Source organism: Canis lupus, chromosome 5 (assembly GCF_003254725.2).
Source record: "Canis lupus dingo isolate Sandy chromosome 5, ASM325472v2, whole genome shotgun sequence".
Taxonomy (NCBI): Eukaryota; Metazoa; Chordata; class Mammalia; order Carnivora; family Canidae; genus Canis; species Canis lupus.
In genome coordinates, this window is record NC_064247.1 from 10,556,756 (window position 1) to 10,568,042 (window position 11,287).

The 11,287-nt window shown below is 39.7% G+C and overlaps 1 protein-coding gene across 1 annotated transcript; it reads right to left on the reverse strand.

Annotated features, from left to right (window-relative positions):
* Nucleotides 1-632: 632 nt before the first annotated feature.
* Nucleotides 633-1,577, reverse strand: LOC112671519 (olfactory receptor 4D5). Its single transcript, XM_025465788.1, has one exon. The coding sequence runs from the start codon at nt 1,575-1,577 to the stop codon at nt 633-635; it is 945 nt and encodes a 314-aa protein (XP_025321573.1).
* Nucleotides 1,578-11,287: the final 9,710 nt, after the last annotated feature.

The following is an 11,287-nucleotide window of genomic DNA, read 5'->3' on the forward strand; positions in this document are numbered from 1 at the left end:
CAGAAAGTTTATAGTTGTTTTGAGCTCCTCATATATATTTTGTGTCCAAGAAGAAATATCAGAAAAGAAACACCAGCTGTACCATCTCCATGCATACTGCAGCTGGAACTTTCTTAGTAGGGCCAACATCATCACATAGGCAAGGGCCACCTAAGCCAAAAACCATTTCTGCATAGCACCTAAGACCTTTTCTCTAAGAGACACTTGGGAGAAGTTCTAGGATACTCATTTCATTTTCTTTTTATTTTTTTTAATATTTTATTTATTCATTCATAAGAGATACATGGAAAGAGGGAGAGGCAGAGACACAGGCAGAGGGAGAAGCAGGCTCCATGCAGGGAGCCAGATGTGGGACTCGATCCTGGGTCTCCAGGATCATGCCCTGGGCTGAAGGCAGGCGCTAAACCACTGAGCCACCCAGGAATCCCCTGCTCATTTCATTTTCTGTGTTAAAAGTTCAGGTCACCAGAACTTGACTGAGGCTAAGAACAATAGAGAAGCAAGTAGTAGAGCAAGTATTAGAATAGACAAGTAGTTTGGGCTACTTTGTAGGTCTTCTCAATCAGGCTGCTACACTGAAGCAGCTCTCAGATTCTCAGGCTCTGCCCCTGCTAATTTGGGTGGCAGGGAGGTCAGTGCTCCAGGGGACCCAGAAGGTCTTTTTGCCTTCTCCACAGCTTCTTCATGGCCATGATCGCTTCCTTGTTTCTCAGGGTATAGATGGCAGGATTCAGCATGGGAGTGACCATTGTGTACAGCACAGAGACCACCTTGTCCATAGGGAAGGTGCGAAATGGCCTTGCATAGATGTAGACACAAGGCACAAAGATTAAGGTCACTACGGCAATATGAGAAGCACAAGTGGATAGGGCTTTGCTGCGGCCCTCCCTGGAGTGGCCTCGGAGCATGACCAGCAGTGCCGTGTAGGATCCCAGGAGCACCAGAAAACACATCAGGGTCACCAGGCCATTGTTAGACACCATCAGAAGCTCTAAGACAAAGGTATCTGTGCAGGCCAATTTGATCAGCTGAGGCACATCACAGTAAAAGTTGTCCAGCCTGTCAGGCCCACAGAATGGCAGCTGGATAGTCAGTCCAACCTGTACAATGGAGTGGATGAAGCCCCCCACCCAGGAGGCTACCACGAGGAGCCCACAGACTGTTCTATTCATAATAATCCTGTAGCGCAAGGGCTGGGAGATGGCAATATAGCGGTCAAACGCCATCACAGTCAGCAGGAAGATCTTGATGCCTCCAATGAAATGGAAGAAAAAGAGCTGAGTCAGGCAGCTACCAAAGGAAATGATGGGGTTGCCTGAGAGCAAGTCAACCAGCATCCTGGGTGCCGTGATGGTAGAGTAGCAAAAGTCTAGGAAAGAAAGATTGCCTAAGAGAAAATACATGGTTGTGTGGAGGCGTGGGTCAGAGGTCACTATGGCCACAATAAGGAGATTTCCCATTACAGTCATAAGATACACAGCTGAGAAGACAATGAAGAAGAAGAACCGGAGCTCCCATACCTGAGAGAGCCCCAGGAGGACAAAGCCTGTCACCTGGGTATGATTTGTTGGATTCATCTGCTTGATATGACCTGGTAAGTGAACCTGCTGAGGAAAGCGGACATATTCATCATGGGATCCATCAGCTTCTCTGCAATAATTTCCCCTACCCTGTCTGGGAAATTCTCCCCATCTCATTTAGTATAAGACAAATGTTTTAAGTAGTTCTATAGGAAACCAAGTACTTGGACATCATATACTGGTGCAATCAAAGACCAAGAATATAAAACTCAGAGTAACACTGATACTATTTATAATTCATGAAAATCAAAAATAGTCCTCAAAAGTGGAGAACTGATATGCAGAGAAAAAAAAAACAAAACAAAACTTCTACCCTGGGAGTGACTCTCACTTCTCCCAGTAGCCAGCTAGCTGCACAAACAGGGACAATCTTTGAAAATTCTCTAAGACTCATACTCATTTCCCTCATCTAGGATGTACACTAGCCAAAATGCCTGCAAGGTCTCCTGTAGTCTAATATTTTATAACTATAGGTGACCTTTATTAAGAAAACACAAAAAAATCCCACTGGCCAAATATTTGGACATAATAAGGGTTGTGAACTACTATTTCTCTAAAGCCAGATAAGAAAACATGTGGTACAAGGAGCTTCGTATCCAGTGGCTGCAAGAAACCCAAAGAAACTACAGTCCCCGGGGAAATACAGGGAATGGCAACTAAAATATTGAAACCCCCCCTCTGAGAAGTTTGCATGTCACTGCTAATTTGGGGGATATCATCCAAAGACTAATTTCTTATTCATATGAGAAGCAGCAAGAGAAGGCCATAAATATTAACTGAAGGTAAAAAAAATCACTAGTTAAATGCAAAACCTGCCTCAACCTTTGAAAACCTTAAAAATAGAAAGGATGTTTTTATAGAGTTAAGTATTTTTCAAAGATACTGAGAAAGCTGGCTATTTGTAAGAATTCTATAATTAATCTCTTCATACTGTTTAAGAGAAATGTGAAGTATCATTCCACACTTAATTTTAAGTATGACTTTTCAATTATATTTTCCTTCCTTAGTTCTTTCTTCATTCAATATGCTTTTATTAAGCATCTTCTATTTACTAAGCACTACATTAAACACTAAGGATCTTAAAAAATAAGACACAAGTGATCTAATGTGTCATACTCTGCATAGGACCTTCACCCTGACACCTGCCCACCCTCCCCCCGTTTTGTCATTTTGTATGTAGCACCCCCACACACACACTATGATCTAGCATACCGAGCTACTTCAAGTTACTCAAACTTGCCAGGTTCACCCCATGCTTCCCTGATTTTCTTTATTAATCTCCATTTTATCTTATTTTAATGAGATCTTTTTATTTTATCTTAATTGTAATGATTTTATCTTATCTTATTTTTATGGATTTTATCATCATTTTATCTCATCCTCATGTTAATCAAATGTCTCAAATACACAAAGTTGGGATTTCCGGTTGTACCTAAAACATATGAAGAACTTGGAAATCAATATTCTTACCCTTGAAGCAAGAAAAAGCCAAGCAAAATGAAAGGCGATGACTCTTCTCGGAGCCATTAGAGAACAGAAGGTCACAAGGCAAAACACTCCCTCAAAACCTGGAGACACAAGGGAAGCAAGGGAGAATCATAGCAAAGACTTGCCTACCTGACGCAGGACTGCTGGAGTCAAACACTGGCAAGAGCCCTTAAATAGCAATTTTGACAAATTGCTGGAATCTGAGTGTAGACTAGTATGGTAGCCCAAGACTCCTGGGAGCTGCATTCCTAGGGAAACCTCACACTTTCAAGGGCTCTATCTCCACAGTGAAGAGTGAAAAGAGATACTCTCCTGGCACTAGCAGTGTGGAACTGGCCTAGGTGATTTTCCATAAAAAATTCTTATTCTTGGGGTGCCTAGGTGGCACAATTGCTCAAAGCGTCTGCCTTTGGCTCCAGTCATGATCCTAGGGTCCTGGGATGGAGCCCCAGGTCCAGCTCCCTGCTCAGCGGGGAGTCTGCTTCTCCCTCTCCCTCTGCTGCTCCCCCTGCTTGTTCTCTCTCTCTCTCTCTGTCAAATAAATAAATAAAATCTTTTTTAAAAATACCTATTCTCTAGGATAGTAGATATTACTAGAGCCATCTCCCACTTGGGAAAAGGACATTTCTCCCACTTTAGCACCCTATAGCCTTGCTGTGTTGAGTAAGTGACAGGCAGGGCTAGGTAGGGAGAGATAGATAGGGGCTATGTGGTCAAGCTCACAGAAATTCCCAAAATGAGGAGGTGAAGGAAACCAGAGATGAGGGAACACACCAGACCACCTTGGCCTAGGTGTGTGTGGGAGGAAGAAGGTGTCTTTTTTTATGACAGTCCCCTGTGACCAACAAAGGATAACCAGACTCCAAAAAGAAGTAGGCCATTAAAGATGTTATCACCTAGTCATTACTCAAACCAAGATTATCACAAGAATGATAAGGCCACAAGCTCCCTGGTCAGTTCTAAATAAAAGACTGCCAGTGGAGCTCCTGTAGGCAATGCTGTCGGGACCCTTCTCACTTCTGAGAGCTTTTCTTGTATCCTGGCTTAATAATCTTCCATCACTTTACTCTCATTTGTCTACAAGATTCATTCTTCAACTCCATGAAACAAGAACCTAGCTCTCTCGCTTCAGTGTCAACCTAAGGGTGTGAGTGTAGGACACAAGCCCACTAAAGACTAAAGTTTAATCACAAGATTATAGAATGCTTCCCTCCCTCCGGGACCTCACCTCCACTGTCAACCGGGCTCCAGTGTTGATGAGGGAGCAGAAGGCAAGCTGAAGACAAAGCACAGGCTGACACCTGCAACCTTCACCCCCACCCCAATTCCTGGATGGGATAGTGAGGTGGCATTCCTCCAGGAAGCTCCCAACTGTCTTAATGTTAATGCCTTGCTAGAGGACAAAACAACCTTAATTTGACAATGGCAAGGCTGGTCTCCTGTGAGTCTTCTTTAACATATGAAAATCCTTCTGAAACCTCTGTTTTTGTTACCTCCTCCAAATATATAATCAGTCACCCCCACAACACTAGCACAGCAACCCTTCTGCCCACAGGTCCTGTCTCTGTGCTTTAATAAAACCATCTCTTTGTGCCAAAGACATCTCAAGAAGTCTTTCTTGGTCATGGACCCCGGACCTTATCCCACCAAATCTCACCTGCGTTCCAAAATGACATCAGTGTGATAACAGTGGGTTACAGCTAACGCAGCCACAAGGTACAGACTCTCTAAGAACAAGTACTTAAGGATGCCTAAAGGCAATGTGGGAGACCACAGGGTAACTTGAAATCCTGACTCCTGCAACCACTAGCCAGATTCACATAAATTCTCATATTAAGATTTCTTTACCTCAGTTCCTATTATTATTATTATTATTATTCCTATATTCTATGCTTGGTTTTCAACAAAAAAGTCACAAGGATGTAAAATCAAGCAAAAGCACAGTCTGAAGAGACATAGTAAGCACTAGACTCCCCTGTCACACAGATAGTAGAATAACTGAGTAAAGAAGTTGAAACAGCTATGATTAATATGTTACAGGCCCCAACAGAGAGAGTGAGCTACCTGCGAGAACATGTTGGTTATGTAAGGAGAGCGATGGAAATTTTATAAAATTATGAAAGTGAAATGCTGGAAGTCCAAAACACTGTAACAGAAATAAAGAAAGGCTGTGATGGGCTCATCAGTAGGAGGGACACAGCCAAGGAAAATACAAGCAAGCTTAAAGATAGGTCAGCTGAAATGCAAGCAGAAATGCAAACGATTGAAATGGCAGAGATAAACAGAACAGAGCATCCAAAAACTTTGGGATATAGTTCTAAATGGTGCAATATACACACAATTAAAATACCACAAGGAGCAACAAAATGAAGTATAAGAAGTCCCCGAAATAAAAATGGGTGAGAATATTCTAAAAATCATGATATATACGAAGCCAAAGATCCAGGGAGGTCACAGCACACCAAACAGAATACCAAAAATGTTTAAAACTATACCTACGTATGATGTAGGAAAGATATTAGGGTTTGAAGCCAATGGCCCAGAAAGAATTCTTGAAATGTCTCTGGTGCAAAAAGGTGGTTTTACTAAAGCACGGGGATGGACCGGAGGGCAGAAAGAGCTGCACCAGGGTCATGAGGAGTGGCCCATTATATACTTTCAAGTTGGGAGGGGGTTAGGGAGAGCATAAGTCTCTAAAAAATTTTGGAAGCAAGGTGTCCAGGACCATAAGGGGACTAGCTGTTGTTGGGAAGAGGTCATTTATTACTGTCTCATCAAATTTTAGTATGAAAACTTTCATATGCATATCAGTGGGTCATATGCTTGGGGAATGATTGCCAACATGTATCTTGAGAGGGTAGAGATAAAGGAAGTTTCCAAAGGAATTTTTATATGTTAAAGTAGACAGACTCACAAGATCCTGGGGGTTGGGCTAAGATTGTCTTTTGCCCTTAGCAAAGTATGAACATCAAGCAGTTGAGTCCCTAGAGGAAGGTCACTCTGCCTGTTTCAAGGACTTATAATTGACTTATAATTGACTATAGGTTGTAAGGAAATTTAATTTTTCTTTTGCCTTTGTTTCCCACATCAGGTACATCATAGTCAACAACAGAAAACCAAAGACAAGGAGAAAAATCTTGAAAGCAGTCAGAAGGAAAAATTTCTCAACAAGACAGGAACAAAAATTAAGAATTAGAGTGCAAGCCTTGTCAGAAACCAAGAAAGCAGGAAATAAGTAGGCTGATTGATACATCTAAACAAGTATTGAAAGAGACAAAAAGAGCACGAGCCTAGAATTCTAAATCCAGCAAAATTATCCGTTAAGCATTAAAGAAATACAGACGTTCCTCCAGCAAATTCCAGCTGAAAGAATTCATCATTAGCAGACCTGCCTGACAAGAAATGTTAAAAAGAAGTTCTTTAGGGAGAATGAAAATGATGTTGATCGGAAACTTGCATAGACATAAAAAAAAAAAAAAAAAAAAAGGAAGAGTGTTAGAGAAAGAATAAATGAAGATAAAATAACTTTTTAAAATGTTTCTTATTCTTAAGGGAAAACTAATAATGCATTGGGTGATGGATAACTAAAGTTAGGAGTCAGTAAAAGGAATGGTATCAATGTCATAAGAGATGGGATTGTGTTCACTCGCTAGGGCTGCCTTAACAAAGCACCCCAAATTAAGTGTCTTAAACAGCAAAAATGTATTGTCTCAGTTCTGGAGGATGAAGTTTCAAGATCAAGGTATTGGCAGGATTGGTTCATTCTGAAAGACGTGAGGAAGAATTTGTTTCTTGCTTCTCACCTCACTTCTGGTGGATTGCTGCCAATCTTTGGTGTACCTTAGCTTGTAGAACCATCACCTACATCCCTGCCTTCATCTTCACACTCCATTTTCTGCATGTGTGTGCTTCAGATTTTCCCTTTTGTAAAGACACCAGTCATTGCAATAAGGTCAATCCTAAAGATCTCATTTCAGGTTAATTTCCTCTGTAAAGGAGCTGTGTTAAAATACAGTCACATCTGAGACATTAAGGGTTAGAACTTTAACATAGGATGGGGAGAAGGGGTTAAAAATACAATCCAAACCAAGAGAGAAGAATTGGGAATACTCTTGATGAGAAGGACAAAGGCAAAAGAAATGTAGATAACATTGAATTTCCTCAAACCCTGCATCCCACTGATAAATTCCCGAGATATGCAGAGTGTGATATTCCTCCAGAAACTCATTGCTGCCTTAATGGTAATACCTTGCTAGAGGGACAAAGCAACCTTAGTTTGACAATAGCCAAATCTCCAGGATCCTGTAAATCCTTTTTTAGCATGTGAAAATCCCTTTAGAGGGCACCCAGGTGGCTCAGTGGTTGAGTGTCGGCCTTTGGCTCAGGTCACAATGGGGGTGGGGTGGGGGCCTGGGATCAAGTTCCGCATAAGGCTCCCTGCAGGGAGCCTGCTTCTCCCTCTGCCTATGTCTCTACCTCTCTCTGTGTCTCTCATGAATAAATAAATAAAAGCTTTTTTTAAAAAAAGAAAAGAAAATCCCTTTAAAAACTTTCTTATCTAGCTGACACGTTGTGTTTCGGCGACAGGCAGACAGACGACAGGCAGACGTAAAAACTTTCTTATCTAAATAAATAAATAAATAAATAAATAAATAAATAAATAATAAAATAAAAACTTCCTTATCTCTACTACCACTACCACCACCCGCAACATAAAAATATATAATCAATCACTACTCACAATCACAGTGCAGCTGTTTCTGCCCCCTGGTCCTGTCCTTGTGCTTTAATAAAAACACCCTTTTGCATTGAAAAGGTCTCAGGAATTCTTTCTTGACCATTTCCACAGTGGCGCCACAGCACTCTGACCTATAGATGCAATACAATCTCAACCAACATCCTGGCAAGCTATTTTATAGATATCAACAAGCTGATCCTAAAATTTATGTGAAAAGCAAAAAGCTTAGAACAACCAACAGAATATTGAAGAAAAACAATGTTGCATGACTGACACTAACTGATCTCGATACTTACTATAAAGTTACCATAATCTGGGATCCCTGGGTGGCGCAGCGGTTTGGCGCCTGCCTTTGGCCCAGGGCGCGATCGATCCTGGAGACCCGGGATCGAATCCCACGTCGGGCTCCCGGTGCATGGAGCCTGCTTCTCCTTCTGCCTATGTCTCTGCCTCTCTCTCTCTCTCTGTGTGACTATCATAAATAAATAAAAATTAAAAAAAAAAGTTACCATAATCAAGGCAGCATGATATTAAATATAGAGAAAAATAGAAATATAGGTCAATAGATTATGATTGTCCAGAAAAAAATAGACAACTGATATTTGTCAAAGAAGCAAAGGAAACTCAGTGGGGAAAAGGTTGTCTTTGCAATAAATGATGCTGGAACAATTGTATATCCATATGCACAATGAAATTGTACACAGATTTCATACCTTTCATGAAAATTAACTCAAAATGAGACATAGGCCTAAATGTAAAATTCACGCTGTAATATTTCTACCCTCAAAAAAAGGAAATTTACTTAATTTTGAGTTTGGTGATCAGTTTTTACATGCAACAGCAAAAATATAATCCATAAAAGAAAAAAATTATAAATTAGACTTTCTTAAAATTAAAGACTTCTGCTCTACAAAAGACACTGTGAAGAAAATCAGAAGACAAGCTCTAGCTGGAATAAAATATTTGCAAAACATGTATATGGTAAAAGATTCGAACCCAAAATATACACAGAGCTCATATAGTCAACAATAGGAAAGTAAACAATCCAATGAAATGGGCAAAAGATCTGAACAGCTGTCTCACCAAAGAAGATATACAGGTTGCATAAAAGCATATTAAAAGATGCTAACCATGATTTGTCATTAGGAAATTAAAAATTAAAACAATAACCAAAAAATACACCTACACACATCTACTAAAATCACTAATATTTTTTAAGTTGATAATATCAAATGCTGTTTATGATGCAGAACAACAGGAAGCCCCATTTGTCGCTGGTAGGAATGCAAAAGGACACAGCTACTTAGGAAGGTAGTTTGGCATTTTCTTCCAAAGCTAAACATTGTCTTGCCATACAATTCAAGGGTTGAACTCTTTGGTATTTATCCAACTGATTAGAAAATTTATGTACACACATAAATATCTATAGCGGCTGTATTCAAAATCACCAAAATCTGGAAGCAAAGGAGCTCTCCTTCAAGGAATGAATAGATAAACAAACCAAGTTGCATCTGTATAATGAAATATTATTATTCATTGATAAGAGGAAAGGAGCTGTCAAACCACCCAAAAAAAAGAAAGGATGAATCCGAAGTGCATGTTACTAAGTGAAAAAATCTGGTCTGAAAAAGCCAGAGATTGTGATTCCAATTATATAATAATCTGGAAAAGGTAAAACTATAGATAGAGATGGTAAAACGCTCAGTAGTTGCCATGCTTGTGGGGAGAGGATGTTGAATAGGTGAAGTACAGGGGGGCATTTAGGACAGTGAATCCACTGTTTGATATGTGTTAGTGGATACAGAATACTCTGCATTTGTTAAAACCCATAAACCTTTAGATTATAAAAAATGAACCTTAATGTATGCGAATATTTTTTTAAAAAATTTTAGGAGGTCATGGGATCCCAGGGTGAAAAGCACAATGTTACAAGACAATCTAATTGTATTGCAAATGTATGAAACAATCTCACTGAGGAGGGTGAGAGGAAAAAGTACTGATCTAAGTGATTTTGGAAATAGGTACAGTCAGTAGGGCTAAAGAGCATTGTACTCTAGGTGATAAGAGTAGTTTTCCATGGAGATAAGGATGACAATTCTGGTAGCACTATACATGTATATAGGAGCTGAACAACTAAGCAAATGAATGACAATGCAAAGAGCCAAGTTTCTCACTGTTGGAGTATAAACTTACAGATAGGCAAGAAAAAAAAAAGCCTAGAATGATCCATGTTATAATGGACTAGAGTTGGAGGCATCAGGCATCAGTGTAACTCATGCTTATCTAATAAAGATTAAGATGGTTACATATCAAAATATTTATACACACACACACACACACATATACACGGGTAAGTAAACACATATATATATATCCTTGGTCTGTCAGCATAAAATACCTGAAAGGGATGACATCCCATTACGAAAGCACGCATAGCACTCACATCTTGGTTTCTATTGCAGTCACTATTAAAATGAACCAGGACTTCTTAGAGAAATAGTGGATTCTGGGACTAGAGGAGGAAAATGCAAGAGGAGCCTGGAACACTAGTAAAAGAAAGTATGGAAGCACTCAAAAAAATCGATGAGAGAAAAAAAAAAATCGATGAGATATGTGAAAAGGACACAGGAGTAAAATAAACAAGCTCTCGGTGGCCAAAGCTGAAACAATTCCTGCAACAAAATAAAGTAGCATTGGATTATAATCTAAGGCATAAGATAAATATCCATGCTATAAATATATGATTGAATAAATAAATGAGGAAGAATAAACACACCTGCCTGAGAGAAGAATTCTAAATAATTTAGGTAGATTCTTTATCCTCAAGGAGGTAAACTCCTTAAGTGTAAATTATACACAGTGAGTCACTATCAAGGTATGAAAGTGAGAAAGAAATAATTTCAAATGGAGAAAAGCTGAAAAACACTTTTATAGTGACATCAACAGTGAAGTTATGTTGATATGTTTTCTTAATATATGTGACATTTATATCACATACATGATAGGATGTCATAACAAAGTAGGGTCTATTTCAGAAAAGTAAGGATGGTTTAACATTTACAAAGCAGACACTGTAAATTATCATATTAATAGGATAAAAGAAAAAATGATATGATCATTTCAACTGATATGGAAAAAAGCATTTGGCAAACTTTGACATCTGTTCATAACTATTAGAAACAGACATATTTTCAACCTCATAAAAGATTCTTACAAACAATCTATGCTGAAATCTTGACTACTTTCATCTAGGTCAAGAACAAAGGAAAGTTGGCCCCACTTACCAGTATAAAACAAATGAAAGACATAAAGAGTGGAAGGGGGCAGCCCTGGTGACTCAGTGGTTTAGCGCCAACTTTGGCCCAGGGTATGATCCTGGGGTTCCAGGGTCAAGTCCCACGTCGGGCTCCCTGCATGGAGCCTGCTTCTCCCTCTGCCTGTGTCTCTGTCTCTGTCTCTGTCTCTCTCTCTCTCTCTGTGT

Bases quoted from the DNA above. Each gene is read 5' to 3' on its own strand.
- LOC112671519 (XM_025465788.1), bottom strand. From the start codon at position 1,577: ATGAATCCAACAAATCATACCCAGGTGACAGGCTTTGTCCTCCTGGGG.